This window comes from Eremomyces bilateralis, assembly GCF_010015585.1.
Source record: "Eremomyces bilateralis CBS 781.70 unplaced genomic scaffold P152scaffold_11, whole genome shotgun sequence".
Taxonomy (NCBI): Eukaryota; Fungi; Ascomycota; class Dothideomycetes; order Eremomycetales; family Eremomycetaceae; genus Eremomyces; species Eremomyces bilateralis.
This window is the reverse complement of record NW_022985077.1, coordinates 1-20,649: the sequence shown is the minus strand read 5'-3', so window position 1 is coordinate 20,649 and position 20,649 is coordinate 1. Positions and strand designations below refer to the sequence as shown.

Sequence of the window (20,649 nt, the reverse complement as noted above, 5' to 3'; positions counted from 1 at the left end):
CCCTCCACCCCCGACTAACCCCCCCTAGGCCGCTCCCCCCTCGCCGAAGCCGTCTTCCGCCATCACTACTCCACCCATCCCCTCATCACCGCCATTGATTCCGCCGGCACCGCCGCCTACCACACCGGCTCCGATCCCGACCCCCGCTCTCTCGCCACCCTCCGCGCCCACGGCATTACCGCCTACAGCCACTCCGCGCGGCAGGTACGCGAAGCGGACTTCCTAGCGTTCGACTGGATCGTGGGGATGGATAGGGAGAATGTGGCAGATTTGAGGAAGGTGAGGGAGAAGGTGGTAAGGAAGCGGAAGGGGAAGGGTGGGGGCGAGGGGGAGGGGGTGGCGAGGGTGGGGTTGTGGGGGGATTGGGGAGGCCAGAGGGGGGAGGTGGTGGTGGATCCGTATTATGGGGCGGATACGGGATTCGAGGTGGCGTTTGAGCAGATGGGGAGGTTTGGGAAGGGGTTTGTGAAGGTGTTGGAGGAGGGGGGGTTGGAATAGGGAGAGACGTGTATGGCGCGTAGGAGCCTGGGAGGAGAGGATGATCGGACCACCTGGCAACGGAGATGTTTGGGGGGCCGGTGGGGGTTTGGTTACGCATGATACCCTGATGGCGGAATATGATCATGGCAATTGGCATCTACAGCTTCGACGAATGCACGACATGAAAGTCTATCATTTCCGCTGCAGTCCTGTAACCGCTACTCGCTAGAATTCCCGTGCCCTTCTCATCGACGACCGGGGACTCCGACGCATACATCGACCGTTCCCATGCTCGTCGCATGGCCACACAGGCACCGACCAGGAACGCTACGACGCCTGGGTGCAACGCGAGCAATGGCCCCGCGACACGACATATGCAGAGAATTCAACGCTGGACCGCGTTTTGGCGTGAGACAGCGACGTTGGCAGAGCAAGGCCATAGCTAGACATCGTACAGTCGTCGACTGACATCTGTACCGACTGCAGAACATCGATATATACGGATGACTGGGCGACACGGGTTTTGGGAATGGATGGAGCGCTGGGACGGCGTCCGTGCCACCGGGATACACGCGTCACAGCAGCGAAAATCTCCGGATCGGAGGATCGACGGTCTTATTCGCTCGGGCGGGTTCGTTGGTGACGGGGTGGTGGTGCCGGAGCAGGTCGTATTGGTGTGCCTTTGCTACCGAACCCATCTCTGACAAATAGACGGTCTGACGGAACAGGTCAGGTCGATTCATGTGTACCGGGACTGGATGTCGATGATGTCTGTTTGAAGGTCACTTTCTATAATATGGGAAATAGTTGAGTCGATAGTGAGCATGCGCAGGGTTGACTATCGACAGGCGAGTTCCACGCTGAATTGCTGATCTGCAAATCCGAATGGTCACGGTCCACGGATGAATGGCATTCCTGGCAGATGACTGACAAAGACAGGAATTATTGATTGCTTGAACGCGATCCGCGTCCCCGCTTCGTTCATCAATTATGCCTGAAGAATGGGAATTGTGTGCCATCCAATCTGCAGTTCATCAAATATTGGGAGGCCAGCCGGGTTCGAGGAGAGCCAATATATTTACCCGACATGGGGGTGGATGGTTGTACTACAGCCTACAGGGCAGGTGAGTTCTGGGACGGTTTGGCGGGAGTGCTGCTGAGTATGAACGGTGAATGAGGGATGGGATAAAATGACGTGGACAAGTGCTGACGGGCGCAGATTGATCGAGACAGGATGATGGATGCAGTCTGCTGTGCAGCTGAGATGAGACGAAGTGGTGGAAGAAGGAGGATTTATGTATGGACTGCGGTGCTGGAGTCAGGGAAATGAACGGAATGGGGAGACGCAGCAGGTTCACGCTGATTGGCTGCACGTCCGTAATGAAGCCAATCTCAATTAATTTCCGCTAGGGAATTATGCCATCCTAATCTTATGTTGCAGGTTATGACCAGGACACAATTCATTCCGTTTTACAGATGTCGAAACAGGCGGTGCACATTGCACAATGTCGGCCAGACTCTGCTGACGTTCAGAATCCGGTGATGGTTCTCGACTCTCAAGCATCGACGACGAGGCGGGTGTTGGGCGGTGGAGCAACATCGGGACGACGACGAGTGGTAGTTACACCCAAAGCGGCGAAGCGTCGCGGGTATCAGCCAATAATCGGGCCTCCAGCGCAGGGACGGGTCCATTGCTTTTGGCGCCATCAAGTCTCACCATGTGAATGAACTGTGGACTGTGGGCTGGAGGATTGGAGGGTGTTTCCAGGTTGATATGGGACTTATGGGTGCTCAGTCCTCACTCCTCAACAGCTCACGGTCACAGTGGCATGCTCATTCAGTGTCAAGGGCCAAAATTCAAAGCAGGTGGAGAGAGATTGGAAACCCCTCCATCGTTCATTTAAAAGCCATTTGGTTATCAGCATTATAAGGGCATTTAAGGGCATTTAAGGGCATTTAAGGCAAGGTTGTTGTTGAAGTTGGATCGGATCCCGACTTGCAGTCTAGCACAGTCTGTCCACCCACGCAGTTCCGTTCAAGTTAGGCGGTGCCTTTTTACCCGTCCCACCGCCTACGAACAACAAGAACCAACCATTACGAAAGCGTCAACGGGCAAAGAAAGCCCTAATAATAACCCAACAATAACTGCTCTCAAAGAAAGACCAGGACTTCGTTGTTGCAACGACTGTCTTCTCGGCTCTCTTACTTCCTTGCTGATTTGGCTTGGTCCTTGGTTATTCCTCAGCCCAAGCCTTAAGCCCCAGTCTCACCCTCTCACCCCCCAGCTAGCGATCATCGCTTCTCCTCACCTTCTCTGCTTCTCTGGACTCTCGCTCTCTCCACATCAACTATTCACCTCCCATCTTCCTCCTCCAATCTTCCGACCACATCTTCCCTCGAAAACCCTCCCCCCAATCCATCTCCGTCGCTCGTTTGTTCCCTCCCGACTCTCCATTTCACCGCCGATTGACCACTCGATCCCCCTGTCGCCTATCCCTTTCATTGGCCACTCCTCGTTTACCTCCCCGACCGATCCTCCAGCTGCCATTCTTTGTCCGAGTCGAACCCGATCCCGGTGACATGTCGTGTGTGACACCATACTGGACGTCGATTGCCTGATCCGGCCGTGCCAGATCCGATCCATCTGTTTGCTCTCTTGTCGCTGAAGCTGCACGGGTCGATCCAGAAACAGTCCCTGGTGCTCGGGGTCGATTTGCCTGCAGGAGCGACGCAGAGTCGACGTTGCGCAACCATCAATTTCCTGTCTGGAGGCCGGCCTACTTTCCCTTGTCCCTCGACTCTAAAGCGCTTTGCCCTTCGGTACCAGCCGCCGTCTTGGCCCAGCTGGTCCGCTTGAAGGCTTGGCCTTGTCTCGTTCTTTAATCTCACTCGGACTTCCGTTCCTCGATCCGCGTTTGCCGATCTTCACTCCACTTCCACAATGGATTCCAACATATCAGGTACGTTCGATCACGGCGGTCATGCTTTCTTTGGATCGTGCTAACGGGTTGTCGATAGAAGTTGAAAAACAGCTTCGACGACTCTTCAAACGATGCCTTCAATGTCCGCCGATGAAGCTGGATTGCCCGGCCTGCAAAGACGGCGAGGTGTGCGTTCAGCAAGCCGATGATTGCGATGTCTGCGCTTCCGTCTCATGTGTCCCGGTCGGTCAGTCTGGCGCCACCGAGAGCGGGCAGCTCGGGAACAAATCCGAGGGACCCAACGTCGGCGCCATTGCAGGTGGAGTGGCCGGCGGAGTCGTAGCGCTAGCATTCATTACCTTCCTTGTCTGGTGGTTCATGATCCGAAAGAAGAAGGATGAGTTTATCGAATACGAGGAGGATGAGTTCCCGCCAGAAAAGGATCAGTTCACTCTCCAACGCGACGGTCGAGCATCAACGCATACGGTCGCATCGTTGGCATCGACTGTCCTTACTCGAGCATCAAACGTCATCCAGATCGCGTATATCCCAGGCGTAACCAACCGCTCAGGACCCGGCTCCCCAGGCCTCCTCGTTCCCCCCGTCCCCCCCATCCCCATCCCCACATCCGGCTCCACCACACCCAACGCCTCTGAAGACCTTCACTTCCTCCCCGGCGACATCCGCGACACCATGTACTCCGACATGTCAGACGTCCGCAGCAGCTACGCCCAAAGCTCCATGACACGCAACAGCGTCGCCACCGAACGTTACCGCAGCTCCGCCGTTCTCTCTTCCACCCCCGCTACCACCGTCATGCGCGGCCGCCCCGCTATCGTCAGCGTCAAATCCAGCCAGGCCAATACCCCCGTCCTCTCCGCCGACCTCACGCCCCCCGTCCCTGCCCTAGGCGACGTCCGCCGCTTCGAATCGACCGCCAGCTCCCCGCAGCCCGCGGCGTCCGCTCGCCCCGTCATCAAAATGCCGACGAGCAGCGACTTAAGCCGCTCTGGCTCCCTGTCCAAGGGCGCATCGTACGGGAAACCCACCACCCTTACCATCGTCAAGAAAAACAAAAAAGACGCCACCACCGCCGCGGCCAGCGCCACCACCGCGAGCTCCGTGTCCGAAACCTCCGCGGCTGCTCCGTCACCCCAAGGCCTCGGCCTCTCCATGCGTCCCTTCACCGAAGCCTCCGTCGCCTCATCCACCGACTCGGATACCACCCACGACCGCGCCCGCCAACCTCCCAGCGCTTCCAACTCCCCCCAAGTCAACGCGGATTCCTCCGACGACGAACCCAGCCACAGCCGCTCGAGGCGCTCTCTCCTCGCCCCTCCGTCCGCCTCCAGATCGACCGACGAAGACGACACCACTCAATCACCCTTCTCCGATGGTGATGGTGACAGCAGTCCGGAGATCGGGACGCCCGCGGCGAGGAAGAGCGCGGGGGCGCTGAGCACGGTTATCGAGGAGGCAGTGAAGCGGGCGAGCTACGTGCCTGGGAAGGGGAACGAGCGGATGGGCAGTCCTTTCGGGGATGAGAATCGGGTGAATTAGACGTGTTATCGAGACGGTTAAAGGGTACCTACGGGACCTCGTCACCACGCACTGCTTGTCATTTTGCTTTCACGAGACCACGCATCACGCACCAGGAGATCGGGGCGCGGCTGGGGTTGTCAGGCTGGGTCTTCGGACCGGTGCGATATCCAGACCCGCGCATTTTGGCGTTCCTTGGCTCACGATGCCGGTGATTTGGATCGATGGGCATTTTGCTAATTCGGAGGGACTCTGAAGATATATACAGGCTTCGATATTCATCTCCATGCTTTCATATGTTTTTTTATTTATTTTTGGGTTGGAATTTAGGAAGGGAAGGGTGAGGGCGAGCGTTGGGATAGTACCAATGGTGGATATGTAGATGAATGGAACCGTGCAATATCGCCGGATGACTCGCCTGGTAACTTGACGTTCCCTTTGCGGTACATCGAGATTTTTTCTTGGGCCTCGATTGAACGATGAGCCCCGATTGATTCCTACAGGTCTCGAATGTGCCGTATGCGTTACAGCAGTGCCATAAAGCCACTCGAACTTCGCCCTGGGGGCTCAATGCGGCACTGTATTGGCACGATCGGCAGGATTGGGAAGGGAAAAGAAAGGTCGAACAAATAGGGTATGGAATCAGAGAGTAGAAAGTGAATCTCCTGAGGAGTGACCTATAAATCTCCAATATTTCCCCTTCAATTTTCCATTCAATGGAACAGCAGATGAGTCGATCTGTCGATGTCATCATGGGCGCGGTGCCGAGCCTAAGTGAAAATGCACGCTAATAAAAATCCACAGCAATCAGCTCTTAGACTTCCGACTTCCCTTGCCCTGCAACTTCTCCACGCCATCCAACACCTCACGTCCTCCTCCATCGACTGTATCCGTCAATTTCAGCTCAACGCCATCTCTCCCGGCCATCTTCCACGCTCACCCTCCTTTCCATTGTCTCCATCCATCCATCCCTCCCCATCGACTCCTAGCGGGGCATTACTCCTCGACGTGCATCCTCATCACGCGTCCGGCACGACCTTCGCCGACCCGAACTCGGCCATCCCATCTCGTCGAGTCTGCAATATTTGAATCAATTTCTCCCCTCAATAGCTCCACATGGCCGCCAACATGGCCACCAAGCCGGCACCCTTCCCCGTGACCGCCATCCCTCTCCCACCTGCCTCCTCTGCGCCCGGCCTCTGGGAGAAGATCTCCTCCTGGGCGTCTGAGAACAAGGTCGTCGTGTACACCCTTGCGACGGTGACCGTGGTCGCGACCGGGGCGGGCATCTACTACATCTCCACAGCGGACGGCAAGCGTCCCGCGCCGTCAGAAACAGCGGCGTCGTCGACGACGGGGAAGAAGAAGAGGAAGAACCAGAAGAAGAAGAAGGACGCAGCGGCGAAGGAGGCGGGGGGGGAGAAGGGGGGGAAGAAGGCGGAGGTGGAAGAGGAGAATGATGGGTTGCCGGAGGTGACGGAGGAGTCGGTGGCCGCGCTCGGGGAGCAGGTAAGGCTATATGAGTGTCTAGATATCTGGTGCCGAAAATAACGAATCTCCGACAGGAACGCAAGGACCTCGCCAGCAAGCTTAAAGTCGCCGGGAATTCCGCCTACCAATCCAAAAACTACGCCCGCGCAATCTCGCTGTACACCCAAGCGCTCCTCTGCAAGCAAGACCCCGTCTTCTACTCCAACCGCGCCGCCTGCTACAACGCCACCTCGGAATGGGACAAGGTCATTGCCGACACCACCGCCGCCATCAGCCTCGACCCCATGTACGTCAAGGCCCTCAACCGCCGCGGCCACGCCTACGAGCGCAGCGGCCAGCACTCCGACGCCCTGCTCGACTACACCGCCTCCTGCATCATCGATCACTTCAGCAACGAGACCGCCGCCAACGCCGTCGAGCGCCTGCTGCAGGTCATCGCGCGCGAGCGCGCCGCCGAGATGATGAAGGATAAGAAGCGCCGCCTCCCTTCGCCGACATTCGTGAGCAACTATCTGCAGAGCTTCCGCGCCAAGCCGCCGCCGCAGGGGCTGGAGGATGGGGTGGAGCTGGATGCGGCGTCAGGGTTGTATCAGTTGCAGAAGGGGATTGCGGAGATGGGGAGACGGACGGCGGAGAGCTATGCGGAGGCCGGGGAGGCGTTCGATCGGGCGGTGGAGATTGGGGGGTTGGGCGAGCATGAGGCGTTTGCGTATAACATGCGGGGGACGTTTAGGTACTTGAAGGGGGAGAATACGGATGCGTTGAATGATTTGACCAAGGCGGTGGAGTTGAAGCCTGAGTTAACGCAGAGCTTTATTAAGAGGGCGAGCATGTACCTCGAAGAAGGTAGGTTTCCCCCTTCATTCTTATAGTATGATTGTAGGTCTGGGAGCAGTACTAACACGCACAGAAGGCGACCAAGCAAAGGCCATCGCGGACTTCGAAAAAGCCATCTCCACGGATGCCGCCGACCCGGACATCTACTACCACCGCGCCCAACTCCACTTCATCCTCGGCGAGTTCACCGATGCCGCCAAAGACTACCAAAAGTCCATCGACCTGGACCGCGACTTCATCTTCTCGCACATCCAGCTCGGCGTCACGCAGTACAAGATGGGCTCGGTCGCCTCGTCCTTCGCCACCTTCCGCCGGTGCATCAAGAACTTCGAGCGCGCCCCCGAGGTGTACAACTACTACGGTGAGCTGCTCCTCGACCAGCAGAAGTACGAGGAGGCCATCGCGAAGTTCGACACCGCTGTCGAGCTCGAGAAGGCGACCAAGCCCATGTGCATGAACGTCTTGCCGCTAATCAATAAGGCGTTGGCTTTGTTCCAGTGGCAATCGAAGGACGCCGTCGCGGAGGCGCAGAAACTGTGCGAGAGCGCCCTGATCAGTATGTCTCCCTAACCCACCCCTTCCTTCCCCTCTCCGCAGATCCCACGACTAACCGCCCCTAGTCGACCCCGAATGCGACATCGCCGTCGCCACCATGGCCCAGCTCCTCCTCCAGCAAAGCAAGGTCACCGAAGCCCTCAAGTACTTCGAGCGCGCCGCCGAGCTCTCCCGTACCGAGAACGAGGTCATCAACGCGCTCAGCTATGCCGAGGCGACCCGGACGCAATTGACCATCCAGCAGCGGTACCCGAACCTGGCGCCAAACTTCGCGAGCTCCGGGTTCGGGGGTGCTTAGGTTCGGACAAAGTAAAACACGCGTGCGATCGCTTGTTGAAGTCGGCGGATTTGCGTGGAAAAATGTGGACGATTCCCCCCTCTTGATGGCCATTGTTTCGGCTTTTTGTTTTGCGGGATGTAAAATGGTATGTGAACGTTGCTGCTTCGATTTTGTATTTCAACCCCTTTCTTTCCTTTGGCAAATCCGCCACCATGCGTCGGTCTGTGCGACATGGATGGCTTTGGTAATTGGTTCCCCTTTTTCTCCTGCGCGCGTTCGTCGGACTTCGATCGTTCCCACGACCGTCCTCTCTACCTAATCCTCCCTCTCGTGTACACCTCGGCTAGGAATCCGATGTTAGCGTTTTTTTGCGTCATCGGCAGTCTGGGTTCCTGGAACGACATCCGTTGAGATATATATGGGGTCGCATTTGAGTGTGCCGGACACGATTGCGCCGGTGCGCCGCAAAAAGTCTTAAAGATTGTAATGCTAGGCGGATGGGAGGGTGACGACGATATATAGCAATAGATGGGCGTTTATTATCCAATCGATCGAATTGGGATTGTGACCAAGATCCATTTATGACACGCGTAAATGGTGCCAATGCTACCAAGCTAATCATACAAATCCCCCAATGCTTCAAGGTATGCTGTACATCTTCCATCCACCCCTACAAGCTAATCTCTCCCTTCCACGTCGCCTCCGTCAACCCCAACTTCTCAATGACATTCACCCACCGCGGCCCCCCCCTCTCCTTCCGCCGCAAGTACTGCAACAACTTCTGCCTCCGATGCACCAGCAGCCGCAAATCCCGCTTCGTCACCTTATCCGTCGTCCCCCGCGTCTCCAGCGCGTTGGCCACCGCCCGGATCTTCGCCGTCAAGATCGCGATCTGCACCTCGCTGCTCCCCGTGTCCGGACCCGCGCGGGGGACGGGCGCGGGGTCCCGTCGGCCCGCGGCGGGGGAGAGATTGGGGCCGGGAGAGGCGGCGAGCGCTTTGCGTGGGAGGGTGGAGTCGGTGGAGTGTCGGCCGAAGACGTCGATGCAGCGCTGGATGTTGACGCGGAGGAGGTCTTCGTTGTTGGCTTGGGTGAGGGAGGTGATGCGCGCGATGGCCTCGGTGGCGGTTTGGTGCTGGAGGGTGTGGTTCTCAAGGAGCTCGGCGAAGGGGGAAGTGTCGCCGGGGTGGGCGGGCGCGGTGTTGATGGGGTGGGCGAGGTGTTGGGCTTTGGAGAGGGTTTGCTCGATCTCGTCGGGGTCGAAGAAGTGCTTCAGGCGGGCGGCGGGGGGCGCGGGGGGGCTGTCGGCATCGGGAGAGAGGTCGGGGAGGTCAATGGCGGCGTCAAAGGACTCGACGAAGGGGGTTGGGCGGCCGTGGACGGGGTCGCCGGCGGCGAGGGCGTCTTCCGCGCGGAGCTCGGCTTGGCGGGTGCGGTTCGCGAGGCGGTTGCGCTCGAGTTGGGCGGCGGCATATCGGTCGAGGGTGGCATGTTTTCGCTTCTTGCGTGCGGCGGCGGAGATGGGTGAGGTGGAGGAGAATGTGCGGATGGGGAGACGGGAGGTGGTGGTGAGGGAGGCTGAGGATGGTTAGTTGGGGATCCAGGGAATCAATCGTATGGCATTGGGATTCTCACCATTGAGCCCGTCAAGCAGTGACCTCATGCATATTCGAGGTGGCATGGCGGCGGTAGTGCCTTTGCAATTATCGTGACAGGTGCTGCTTTGTCTTCATAGTCGTTGAAACTTTCGAGTGGAATGAGAGTCACGTGCCACGACGTTGAATCTCAAAAGACATGCCTCAGGAAATTTCAGGCAATTTAGGCATTTAAGGCACTCAGGCATCCGCCAAGATTTCCTCAAGCGAAGCTCCACATTTCAAATATCAAATCCCACACACATCAGTGACTTCTCCCTCTCACGACATCTTGATTTCGCACTCCTTCATATCAAGCTTCAACCTCCTCATTAATCTCATATCCAGTTGTTGCTCTTCGGGCACCTCAAGCCAATCATCATGGCGCCCTCTAACCTTCCGTCGATCTTCAATGCGACGAACCAAGATATCGAGATGCTGCTTGCAGCTCAAGCCCACATCGGCACCAAGAACATGCAGGTTCATATGGAGCCGTACCTGTGGAAGACTCGACCTGACGGAATCAACGTGTTGAACCTGTCGAAGACCTGGTACGTTTAATTTGCCATTGTTCGGGCTTTCACGATGCCAATAAGTGTCGGAAGCGCAACTGCTTGCACTGAATCTCGCGCAATCGCTAACATACCTAAAGGGAGAAGATTGTCCTCGCTGCCCGCATCATCGTCGCTGTCGACAACCCAGCTGACATCTGCGCCATCTCCGCTCGTCCCTACGGTCAACGTGCGGTCCTGAAGTTCGCCGCCCATACCGGATCCACCGCCATCGCCGGTCGCTTCACCCCCGGTAACTTCACCAATTACATCACCCGCTCCTTCAAGGAACCGCGCCTCATCATCGTCACCGACCCCCGCACCGACGCCCAGGCCATCAAGGAGGCGTCGTACGTCAACATCCCCGTCATCGCGCTGTGCGACATGGACTCCCCGACCGAGCACGTCGACGTGGCCATCCCCACCAACAACAAGGGTCGTCACTCCATCGGTCTGATTTGGTGGATGCTTGCCCGCGAGGTCCTCCGCCTCCGCGGCACCATCGCTTCCCGCGACACCGAGTGGGACGTCATGACCGATCTGTACTTCTACCGCGATCCTGAGGCGGAGGAGAACAAGGACAGCGCCGGCGTCGAAGAGGCCAAGGTCCCGGGCGTCGATGAGGTTGGCGCGGTTCCCGTGGCCGGTGGATTCGCCGCCGACTGGGATGCCAGCGCGGCGGCTGTTGTGCCGGCTACCGGTGGAGACTGGGACGCGGTTCCGACTGGCGACTGGGCCGCCGCGGCGCCCGCTGCCGAGGCTGGAAACTGGGAGGACACCCCCGCTGCTCCTCAACAGGCGAGCCAGTGGTAGATGGTGTTAACATCCTGAAGAAAATCGGAGTTTATCAACGGAGTCAACCGCTACCGCATCTGTATCAACTCAAAAAGCATGGACAGCAAGCTGAACTTAGAAGGCAGGGAGACTGAATTGCTAGGAACAACCTCTCGACACTAATGAGGGAAAGATATCCATTGATTTGACTGTCCATCAATCAATGGGGGAATGCCCTGTGACGTGGGTTTGTGTTCAGTTAATACCTAGCACACTAGCAATGTAGATCTCACTCTGGACCATTAACTCGTCAGTAGTCAGTTATGCCCATATCGTACGCAAGGTGCTCCTGGATCGGAGTCAAGCCACAATGCCACAGCCTGAGTAGTACCGGTAAGCTGATGTAATATGTACTTCGTGATGTGAAGTCTGCATCTTCGTCTGCATACTTGGAATTATTTTCACCAACCAGACACGGTTTGAACATTAGCTGAACTCAGGGGGCCAAAATTCCTGGCCTATCCTGCAAATCTTATTTGCGAGACATCAATGGATAATCGACACCACAGCGGAGATGGGGTGTGGGGGGTCCTCTCCAGACTGATCACCGTCCGATGTTCCTGCGCATTCAGTCGTCGGTCAGACCCCACCCAAACGGTTATTCATTAGCTTCAGCCTTCAGGTAGGAATATTATTGTCTAGAGTTCCTTGTCGGTGTTACCCGATTGATGCTCGGTCCTCGATCTATATTTCTGATGATGTGAGTATCCGCTTGACACATTCTGAATCTTGGGAGTCATTCCCATATATCTACATATTTATAAGGCATACTATATACGTATACGCCTTCGATTCCCCGGTATCAGACCTTAAACTCCATATTGCACCAGAATGGCCTTGGAACCCGATACCTTCGAGGTCTTCACCTCGCTAAGATATGATCCAGCGCTGCTCACCTGCGAAGAGAATGGACATAAGGACGTGAGCTTTGGGACGCCAACCCCGTTTTATATGATCCGATTACACCGCGATCGGATGTTTGAGGCGGTGTTGCATTTTGAGTTTGGAGCGGCTGTGGGGTTGCTTGCTGATGGGGAGCGGTTGGAGGAGACGCTGCTCAAAGAGGTGAAGAGATGGCAGAGAAATGAGAATGCGACAGATGGAGCTTTGAAGGTGGGTAGGTTTCTTCTTTTATGGTCTGATGGCTCTGGATCTTCGCCTGTATATTCCAATCCAACGTGGGCACGCCTATGTCGACGCCTTCCTACTCAATTGGTTTATGTGCTCGGTTGTCCTTTCGTGTAATCAACTTTTTGTATTTCGAACTTCTTCTGACGGTCTATTAGATTCGTATTCTGTTTTCGAAATTGGGCTCCATGAAGGTCGAGATATCTCCCGTTCCCCCAGTTCCTCGCTGGATGCTCTACCCAACCACTCTCAACCTCACCGCCCAATCCAAAGACATGACGCGGCCCACTATCCCCTTTACCCCATCCCCTCGGACTGGCGGCGCCTTGACATTAGGGAGTGATGACTCGCTTCCGAATCCCACCACGACCACGAGCTCCGGGATTCCTTCTCCCACATGGGACCTTCATCTAGACTCTGCACCAATTCCAACGTCTCCGTTCACCACTCTCAAAACTACACACCGCACATTCTATAATGAGGCCCGGTCACGGTCACTCCCAGATCCGAGCAAGCAGATCGATGGCGCCCCTAGCGCCATTGTAAACCATGAAGTCTTGCTATACGACGCGCAGGGGATCATCATCGAAGGCTCGACTACGACCCCTTACTTCTGGAGAGACGGACGGTGGGTGACCCCCGATGTGGGCAATGCGGGGGAGCCGGTTGGAAAGGGTGGGCAGAGGGGAACGACCAGGCGGTGGGCATTGATGAAGGGGCTTTGTGAAGAAAAGCATGTTACGCAGGACAGTGTGAAGGTCGGCGATGAGGTATGGGTTAGTAACGGGGTGAGAGGATTTGGTTTAGGAAGAGTGGTTCGGTGAAGGGATTCGATTTCTAGATTGCGGTAGATGATAGTTCCTAAGCGGTGTTCCAACATCTGTTACCATCAATGGCAGGCAGTCTAGGCCGGTCTACATGTAAATTCCGAACACTAATAATGAGATACGTATCGGACTTCCAACTTTTTTCTTTGTAGAAATGTACAGGTGACTGGAGCGAACAATGAAGAGAGGCGGAGTGAGTAATGGTAATTTAAGCCGACAGAAGCCGAGCCTCGACAACCCCGAACAAACTCTATAGGAATGCAGATTGACTATCGTACTTATCCTTTCCAAATCCTCAAACTCGTTCATGCTGGACATGACACTTACGTCTTGTATATATTACAATGTCTCTCTATAGGATATCAGTGCGACGGGCGCTGCGGGGGATATGCGCAGAAGGAGACCACAACGGCCGCGTCCTCCCAACCTCAAAATGTTGGCGACGGTGGAATTCGGTTTCACAGCGTCCAGGATCCGACTAGTACGTTACTCCGTGAGCCGAATTGTATGCATTGACTGAGTCTCGATAGTGTTCATTTCCCGGGCGCCGTAAATAGTAAATTCACATCGACCATGGAATTCGAAAAGCCGTCCGCAAAGGGTGCCATGCCGACATATCGGGTTATGGATCAGAATGGGGAGATTGTTGATAAGAGCAGGGTACCGGATCTGACGGATGAGGAGGCTATCAGGCTCTATAAAGATATGGTTACGGGTGCGAAGTCTGCGTAACCTATGTGACCAGCGTTGACCGGGTGCAGTTAATATTATGGACTTGATCATGTTCGATGCTCAGAGACAGGGACGCGTCAGTTTCTACATGGTGAATTGGACTTATCCGGCTTGATTATACACTATGACTGACTCCAAATAGGTTTCTGCCGGCGAAGAGGGTATTGCCGTGGGCTCTGCTTCGGCACTCCTCCCGTCCGATGTCATCTTCGCACAATACCGCGAGACGGGGGTGTTCCAGTACCGCGGCTTCACACTCGACAACTTCATGAACCAGCTGTTCGCAAACCGCAAAGACATGGGCCTCGGCCGCAATATGCCCGTCCACTACGGAAGCCGGGACCTGAACATCCATACCATCTCATCCCCTCTAGCTACCCAGATCCCGCAAGCGTCCGGCGCTGCGTATGCGTTGAAGATGCAAAGTCTACAGAATCCGGAAATCGAGAAACGGATTGTGGCATGTTACTTCGGTGAAGGTGCTGCAAGCGAGGGCGACTTTCATGCTGCGTTGAATATCGCTGCCACGCGCTCCTGTCCGGTGGTGTTCATTTGCAGGAACAACGGATTCGCTATCAGTACACCTACCCTAGAGCAATATCGCGGTGACGGAATTGCGAGCCGTGGTATCGGATATGGGATTGAAACGATCCGTTGCGATGGCAATGACATCTTCGCAGTGAGAGCCGTGACGAAGCGAGCACGAAAGATGGCGCTCGAGAACGGAGGCAAACCCGTCCTTATAGAAGCGATGAGTTACCGAGTCAGCCACCACAGCACGAGCGACGACAGCTTCGCATACCGTGCGAAGGTCGAGGTAGAGGACTGGAAGCGGAGAGACAACCCCATCACGCGACTGAGGAAATACCTCGAGAATCGCGGCGCGTGGGATGAAGAGAAGGAGCAAGCCGCCCGGAGTTCCCTGCGAAAAGACGTGCTGAAGGCATTTACTAAGGCCGAGAAGGAGAAGCGGCCGGGATTGAGAGGCATCTGGGAGGATGTGTATGAGGACATGTCGGAAGAACAGATGGGGCAGATGAAGGCGATGAGGGAGATCTTGGAGAAATATCCGGAGGAGTATGACCTCCATGATTTCGATGGTGGCGCGGATACGCTTAAGGAGTGAGACGGAGGAGGTAGGGTTTTTGAAACACGACGCAGTGGCCAACGCTGCTGATCAAGAGGAGATATGACAATGTTCCAAGAGAAGGATTGGTCTTGATCTCGGAGAGTAAGACACATGATTAGGACGGTGTCTACGTGCGTATGGGATACTGGGGGGGGATAAGGCGTAAGAAACGAAGACCACGGATGTGTGATCAATTCAACCGGCCTAATGCTATCAGGAGTTGAATGGATCTCGTCCAACCGAGAGAGAATAGAATATCCCGCAAGACCAAATGGAGCATACCTGTATAAAAAACGCAATACCTCCAAGAGAAGCTATGCTAGAGTAGAGACAAACGTTTAGTCGCTAGAGAAACTAGCCATCGCTCCTCGTGATCTAAGACTTCTATTCCGATGAATATGAGCGAGCCAGGGATCCCCGTCCCCTGACTTTCTATCTATTGAGATTGAGAATTATGTATGCTACTGAAACTGCCTCCAAAAATGGCAGTTTTTGACGCCGTTTTCAGGAGGTTTCCGCTTAGTCGAAACGCCGTGTTTCGTTACCAGCGGTTCCTCAAAAACTAACTGCCGCTGTGCTGAGACCTTGCACGAATCCGATTTTGGACTCCTAACTATCAGTTTTCAACCTTCAGACCGGAACCTCCAACTGTTAGCGCCATTTTTGGAAGCATTATGGCCGTTAAAGGTTTTGTTTCTTGGGGAACTTCTGCTCTATCTCCGCTCGGGTGAAGCGTCTCGCCTTTGTTTTAAGCAGCGTGGCTCGCTGTTCCACCGTCATGTCCATTTGGTGGCCGAGCGGAACCATGCGTTCGGCAAGGTACATGTAGTCTTTCTGCAGGAGTTTGATGGTGATCATAATGTAGTCGATATTGCGGAAGACCAGCGCGTCTTCCTGCGCATATCGATCTTTCTGTTTGATAAAGGCGACTGGGTGTTCTCGCCAGTGTCTTCGGGGGTTCAGATGGTGGGATGTATGGTATCCATCGTTGTAACAGTAGCGGTTACTCTGTAGGAAAGGGTTTGATTAATGCAAGGATCTTACCGAACGATGGATTGGGAAACGTACTGAAACATCGATCAGCGTGATGCTCGATCGAAAATCCGAGTCGGGGTCAACCTCGTCTACAAACGCGTGTTGACCCCAATTTCCAACCATCAGTCCCAGCCTAAGCGTCAGGAGGGGTAACACGTAAACAAAGACCGTTGCCTGCGAATTGCCATAGATGGCCAACAAGCAGATCGCCGCGTATGTTCCTAGCTCCGAGGCCGCAGTCTTCAGCGCGGCCACCGGCTTGTTCTTCCGCAGAAAATAAAGAGGAAGATCCAGCCACACAAAGAAGAAGAAGCGGCCGACGTAGTGGAGAAAGCTGGAGATTTCATCGCGCTGGTATAAAAGTGTCGAGGAGAGATCGTCCGGCCCGTTGCTTTCGATATGGTGATGCTTGACGTGATGAAAAAAGTACGAGTTCCAGGTGTGGCCCATCAGAGGGTCGGTAATGTAGGGGAAGCATGCATCGATCCATGCATATTTTTTGGCCAGAATTCCGCCCATATGGATGTGTTGATGCATCATGAGTGTATACGTTCCGGTATACCATAGTTGCATCAGAATGTGGAAGAAAGCGTGTAAATAGGAAAAATGGTAATACAGATAGAGCGCGCTCGGAACAGATGTCGTAAAGTATAGGATTAGCTGCGTCAACATCAGAACATCGGTCTCTTTTCGAACGATAGTACGAGCCCACTTGATGTATGGCTGCAGCACGATGCGATCCAAAGTTGCCGGAACCTTCACGTCTGGGAGGTCCCAAGTGGCGAATACTGAAGGCTCGAAACTTTTGTGCTCGGGATTGTTCCACGCTTCCAGAGCGTCAATCGTCGCCTGATCACCATTGGAGGTGGATTTGGAGAGCGTGCCATTGCCATTGCCTAAAGATGTCAATTGATCAATGCAGATAGTCGGGTACGGTAGGTAGCACGAGAGACGGCTACTTACTTTGTGCGATGGTTCCATGCTTTTCAGGATGTGATATTTCCCTGTCTGATAACTTGGCTTGCAGCTGCACGTTGCCGTGATCTATGTCTGCCAATAGGGTTTTCAGGACGAGGGTGTCAGGACGTGTCAGATGCGGATCAATAATTAAGGGGGCAAGCTTCATTGTGAGAGTTCCAAAAAGACGATGAATAATAATAACCACCAGTAATTATTGGAGGAAGGTAGCTCGGTGTCAGAATTCTTATGTCTAGAGCCAAATAAGGGTAAGAAAATTCCGCGCCATCTATGAAACATCCTCGATGATCGAACGTCCGAGTTCCTAACCCCTGAATCCAAGCTTTGAAGGTGGACCACGTCATAATAGTAGTGGTGGGTGGCCAATTGAATGTGATCACATTCGTTTTACAGTCGGTTGCAAAGAACTTTGATGTTTGACATCTCGGATTCTACCTTCTGGACAGCGTCATCCTGTTCGGAGTCATTCCGAGCCAATGTTCAAGCTGCAAACAATGCGCCCGGAATTATATAGGTGGGACCCAGGGTTGCCTAATCGAGTCACTGTTGCGAGATCGCGAACTTGAGCCTCTCAGAATAGACCATGATGCCAGTGCAACTGCGCCCAGCTTGCGTATCTCGCAACTATCGTCGTTTTGAGCCCTCAATTCCTCAGAATCAACTCGTATACGAAATGGAAACACCAATGCACTTGTATAAACCGAAGTGGTCGGAACCCCAAGTTGGACGCCATGAACGATCAATTACCGCACGACAGCTTCCGGAGCGAAGGCAGGATATACTATTTCGATTTGAACCATGAGCTCTTCAATCCCAAGTCCTACTACCTCATTCATATCATCTGCGACCATCTCCTCACTTGCTCCATCATGCACAACAGCAGTCCCAGGCAGATATGGCGAAGTTCCACCAGATGCCTGCAATTCCAACTACTTCTATGATCCTAGTTTCGGTGCAAATATCGCGTTCGCGGCGCTCTTTGGGTTGACGTCTCTGGCTCATATTGTCGAAGCATGTATCTTCAAAAAGGTAGGCATTTGGTTGGGTCTTCTGAGAGGGACGTGGTTCTGACGCGGTTATAGAGGTTTTGCTGGGTGGTGATCATGGGGTCGCTTTGGGAGGTGGCTGCATTCATCTTGCGGGCACTTGGTGCGTGGAATCAGCAGAATCTGGGTTATCTAATAGGAGGGAATCTATTCTTCCTCCTGGCTCCACTGTGTAAGCCCGCAGCTATCTCACAGAAACAACAAGGGGACTGACCGCTGGCAGGGATCAATGCTTTCGTATACATGACGGGTGCGAGGCTAATTCACTTCCTCGTGCCCGAGAAGCGGATTTCTTTCGTCAAAGCGAGCTCCATATCGAAGTACTTCATCTGGCTTGACATCTTCTCATTCCTCATCCAAGGGGTGGGTGGCTCGATGCTCTCAGACACGGATGACACGGGAGGCACCCAAACGACCCGTATTGGTCTGATCGTCTACCGGGTCGGGATAGGCATCCAAGAACTGTTTATTCTAGGGTTTTTTGCGGTCACGATTCAGTTCCATCGACAGACAGTGCGGCTCGAAGAGATGGGCCTGGTCAGCCCTAACATCAAATGGCGCGCTCTGACATGGGCGATGTATGTGGTGCTAGTCCTGATCACCGTGAGTATACTTCCCCGTCCATGTCAGCTACGACTCTAAATCAAGGAAATGTAGGTTCGCATCGTATTTCGCATCGTTGAATTCAGTTCTGGCGTATCAGACGACAACCCGCTACTTTCACACGAAGGGTTTGTGCTATGTCTCGATGCTCTTCCGATGGTGCTTGCGCTTCTGCTCACGAACGTGGTACATCCGGGAATGGTTTTGAGAGGTCCCGAGTCTGAATTTACAAGACTAACTAGGAAGGAGAAAAAGGCATTGAAGATGGAGAAGAAGGAGGCGAAGAAGGCGAGAAAGGAAGCCAAGAAGGCTATGAAGGGGGCGAAGAAATGGGGAAGGGCCGGAGAGTTCGCTCCTCCAGACAATATGGAGTTCCAGCTGGTACATCCGTCACCTCGAGATGTCACAGAGCCCGCATGAGAAAAGCACGAGACTGGAGTCCGAAGAAATTTGAAATTTTCCGAAGCCATGCCTCAATTCAGCCAGTTAACTCCATCGTATTGACATGCGTCGTCCCGTCACGGCAACCTCGTCCCTCAGATATTCGCCCTCTCCCGCTCCACCTCGAACAGGAAGTCGAAATACGGTCGATCGAAATGATGGACGCGCACATATCCATCCTCTCCGCCACTGCAGTAGCTCTTCCCATCGGGGCTGACCGCAACGTAGTTGAGGGGCCCGAAATGGCCTCGCACGCGCCCGATCTCCTCCTCGAAGATTTTGTGGAAAATTCGGGCTTCGAACTTGCCTTGTCGGGCCGAGGTGGTGGTGACATCCATTGCGGCTTGACCACCGCCAAGGATGACGAAGTCCTTGACTGGCGTAAGAGCGGCGCTGTTTAATGGAGTGTCCGTGACGTAGGTCTTGAGGAGAGCAAGATCGCTTGCCGAGATAAGCTGCGCTGGGGTTAGTGAAAGGAAAGGTATTTTGTCGGAGAGAAACTACTTCTCAGAGGGATCGTACCTTTGCTGTCTTGTCTTTTGAAGCAGTGATGAAGTATGTCCGGTCCGGCGACCACTGCAAATCTGTCACGGAAAAGTCCGGCTCATGTGCTTGGAAAGTGTCTAGAAGTTCGCCAGTCTGTTAAGATTAGCGGCTGTCCATGGAGTGACGATGTTTCTAGATGTTACCTTTGCGTCGAATTGCGAAACAGACCCATCTTCGTGACCTGCAATGATATACTTCGCTCCGTAGCTGAAGCCAGCCACAGTCGCCTTGCTTTCGTCGACCACTATCCTCAAAGCGTGCTCGCTGCTCTGCTCCGCCTCCACATCTTGCTTGATATCGTAAACGACGATGGAGCTGACATGGCCGACTCGCTTTTCGGTAACTCCTAATAGTTGAGTGCCATCCGGAGAAAACTCAACTCGCTTGATACTCGATCCGAAGTCCCAGGTTTTCAGAAGTTTCCCGGTTTTGACATCCCACAGCCGAATAGTGTTGTCGGCGCCGCCACTGGCGAGCAACGTTGTCGTGGGGTCGATGTCGACGGTCCATAGCGCACCCTGGTGTCCATGGTATGTCCCTAATCGCTCTCCGTTGGCGGAATACCAAGCGCAAACGATGTGATCTTTCGAGACTGAGAAGATGATATCGCCATCTCTCGTGTATCTGGGATGTGATGGTCAGTACTCTCCGTCGTCCTGGTGGAATGGTTTCGGACATACTTGACTTGCGTCAAGGCCCGCTCCTGCGCAAATATCAGCAAACGATCACTCTGGAGCCCTGAATTCGGATATGACTTACATGGCCTGACAATAATATCGGCCTCATTGTCGTTTGTAGTTGTGTGTGAGGTATTCTCGATAAGTGTCGCGAACGTGAAATTCTACAACGTCTGCGATGTTGGCGGGGTGCCTTACAGCCTGAGTGTGGCAGTGTTTGTTCAATTTGTTCATATTTTGAGTCATAACCCGAGGGGGTCACGTGATATAGAGAGAGTTTAATGTGGAATTTACCTCAGCTAGCTCAGGCTATCTCTCAGAGGAGTCTAGCCTTTTTTGGACAGTCACGTTACTTAAACTACTCCTCTGATAGATAGCCTGAGGA

At 54.3% G+C, this 20,649-nt stretch overlaps 10 protein-coding genes across 10 annotated transcripts in view; 7 read left to right on the top strand and 3 right to left on the bottom strand.

Annotated features, from left to right (window-relative positions):
- P152DRAFT_466745 (phosphotyrosine protein phosphatases I) overlaps positions 1 to 498 on the top strand; it is a gene marked incomplete at both ends in the record, with an annotated part of 970 nt that extends 472 nt beyond the window's left edge. The window contains one exon of the mRNA XM_033680712.1: positions 50 to 498. Coding sequence (XP_033533500.1) covers positions 50 to 498 — 449 coding nt within the window. The remainder of the gene's footprint in view (positions 1 to 49) is intronic.
- A 2,775-nt stretch (positions 499 to 3,273) lies between these two features.
- Positions 3,274 to 5,023, top strand: P152DRAFT_35660 (uncharacterized protein). The gene is made up of 3 exons (XM_033675393.1): positions 3,274 to 3,440; positions 3,499 to 4,468; positions 4,747 to 5,023. Exons 1-3 carry the CDS (start codon positions 3,422 to 3,424, stop codon positions 4,799 to 4,801), a joined length of 1,044 nt encoding a protein of 347 aa, XP_033533499.1. The 5' UTR covers positions 3,274 to 3,421; the 3' UTR covers positions 4,802 to 5,023.
- An 852-nt stretch (positions 5,024 to 5,875) lies between these two features.
- P152DRAFT_35456 (TPR-like protein) lies at positions 5,876 to 8,403 on the top strand. Its single transcript, XM_033675392.1, has 4 exons — positions 5,876 to 6,449; positions 6,506 to 7,277; positions 7,342 to 7,824; positions 7,889 to 8,403. The coding sequence occupies exons 1-4, from the start codon at positions 6,057 to 6,059 to the stop codon at positions 8,119 to 8,121; spliced, it is 1,881 nt and encodes a 626-aa protein (XP_033533498.1). The 5' UTR covers positions 5,876 to 6,056; the 3' UTR covers positions 8,122 to 8,403.
- A 370-nt stretch (positions 8,404 to 8,773) lies between these two features.
- On the bottom strand, positions 8,774 to 9,784 carry P152DRAFT_482442 (uncharacterized protein; the record flags this gene model as incomplete). Its single annotated transcript, XM_033681887.1, has 2 exons — positions 8,774 to 9,681; positions 9,739 to 9,784. 2 exons carry the CDS (start codon positions 9,782 to 9,784, stop codon positions 8,774 to 8,776), a joined length of 954 nt encoding a protein of 317 aa, XP_033533497.1.
- Positions 9,785 to 10,118: 334 nt separating this feature from the next.
- P152DRAFT_449678 (ribosomal protein S2) lies at positions 10,119 to 11,101 on the top strand (the record flags this gene model as incomplete). Its single annotated transcript, XM_033678123.1, has 2 exons — positions 10,119 to 10,288; positions 10,390 to 11,101. The coding sequence occupies 2 exons, from the start codon at positions 10,119 to 10,121 to the stop codon at positions 11,099 to 11,101; spliced, it is 882 nt and encodes a 293-aa protein (XP_033533496.1).
- An 873-nt stretch (positions 11,102 to 11,974) lies between these two features.
- Positions 11,975 to 13,068, top strand: P152DRAFT_379133 (uncharacterized protein; the record flags this gene model as incomplete). Its single annotated transcript, XM_033675689.1, has 2 exons — positions 11,975 to 12,235; positions 12,409 to 13,068. Coding segments are annotated over 2 exons (921 nt in total), but the record flags the coding sequence as incomplete, so codon positions are not given.
- A 474-nt stretch (positions 13,069 to 13,542) lies between these two features.
- On the top strand, positions 13,543 to 15,233 carry P152DRAFT_417649 (putative 2-oxoisovalerate dehydrogenase alpha subunit). Its single transcript, XM_033677092.1, has 4 exons — positions 13,543 to 13,558; positions 13,608 to 13,792; positions 13,839 to 13,900; positions 13,952 to 15,233. Exons 2-4 carry the CDS (start codon positions 13,651 to 13,653, stop codon positions 14,933 to 14,935), a joined length of 1,188 nt encoding a protein of 395 aa, XP_033533494.1. The 5' UTR covers positions 13,543 to 13,558; positions 13,608 to 13,650; the 3' UTR covers positions 14,936 to 15,233.
- Positions 15,234 to 15,300: 67 nt separating this feature from the next.
- Positions 15,301 to 17,179, bottom strand: P152DRAFT_507695 (uncharacterized protein). The gene is made up of 3 exons (XM_033682548.1): positions 16,937 to 17,179; positions 16,007 to 16,869; positions 15,301 to 15,946 (listed from the first exon to the last, which is right to left on the bottom strand). Exons 1-3 carry the CDS (start codon positions 17,097 to 17,099, stop codon positions 15,620 to 15,622), a joined length of 1,353 nt encoding a protein of 450 aa, XP_033533493.1. The 5' UTR covers positions 17,100 to 17,179; the 3' UTR covers positions 15,301 to 15,619.
- Positions 17,180 to 17,821: 642 nt separating this feature from the next.
- On the top strand, positions 17,822 to 18,918 carry P152DRAFT_377881 (uncharacterized protein; the record flags this gene model as incomplete). The annotated part of the gene is made up of 4 exons (XM_033675655.1): positions 17,822 to 17,980; positions 18,034 to 18,169; positions 18,221 to 18,600; positions 18,655 to 18,918. Coding segments are annotated over 4 exons (939 nt in total), but the record flags the coding sequence as incomplete, so codon positions are not given.
- A 218-nt stretch (positions 18,919 to 19,136) lies between these two features.
- Positions 19,137 to 20,373, bottom strand: P152DRAFT_398266 (eukaryotic translation initiation factor-like protein 3 subunit; the record flags this gene model as incomplete). The annotated part of the gene is made up of 5 exons (XM_033676448.1): positions 19,137 to 19,496; positions 19,564 to 19,680; positions 19,731 to 20,211; positions 20,268 to 20,290; positions 20,347 to 20,373. 5 exons carry the CDS (start codon positions 20,371 to 20,373, stop codon positions 19,137 to 19,139), a joined length of 1,008 nt encoding a protein of 335 aa, XP_033533491.1.
- Positions 20,374 to 20,649: the final 276 nt, after the last annotated feature.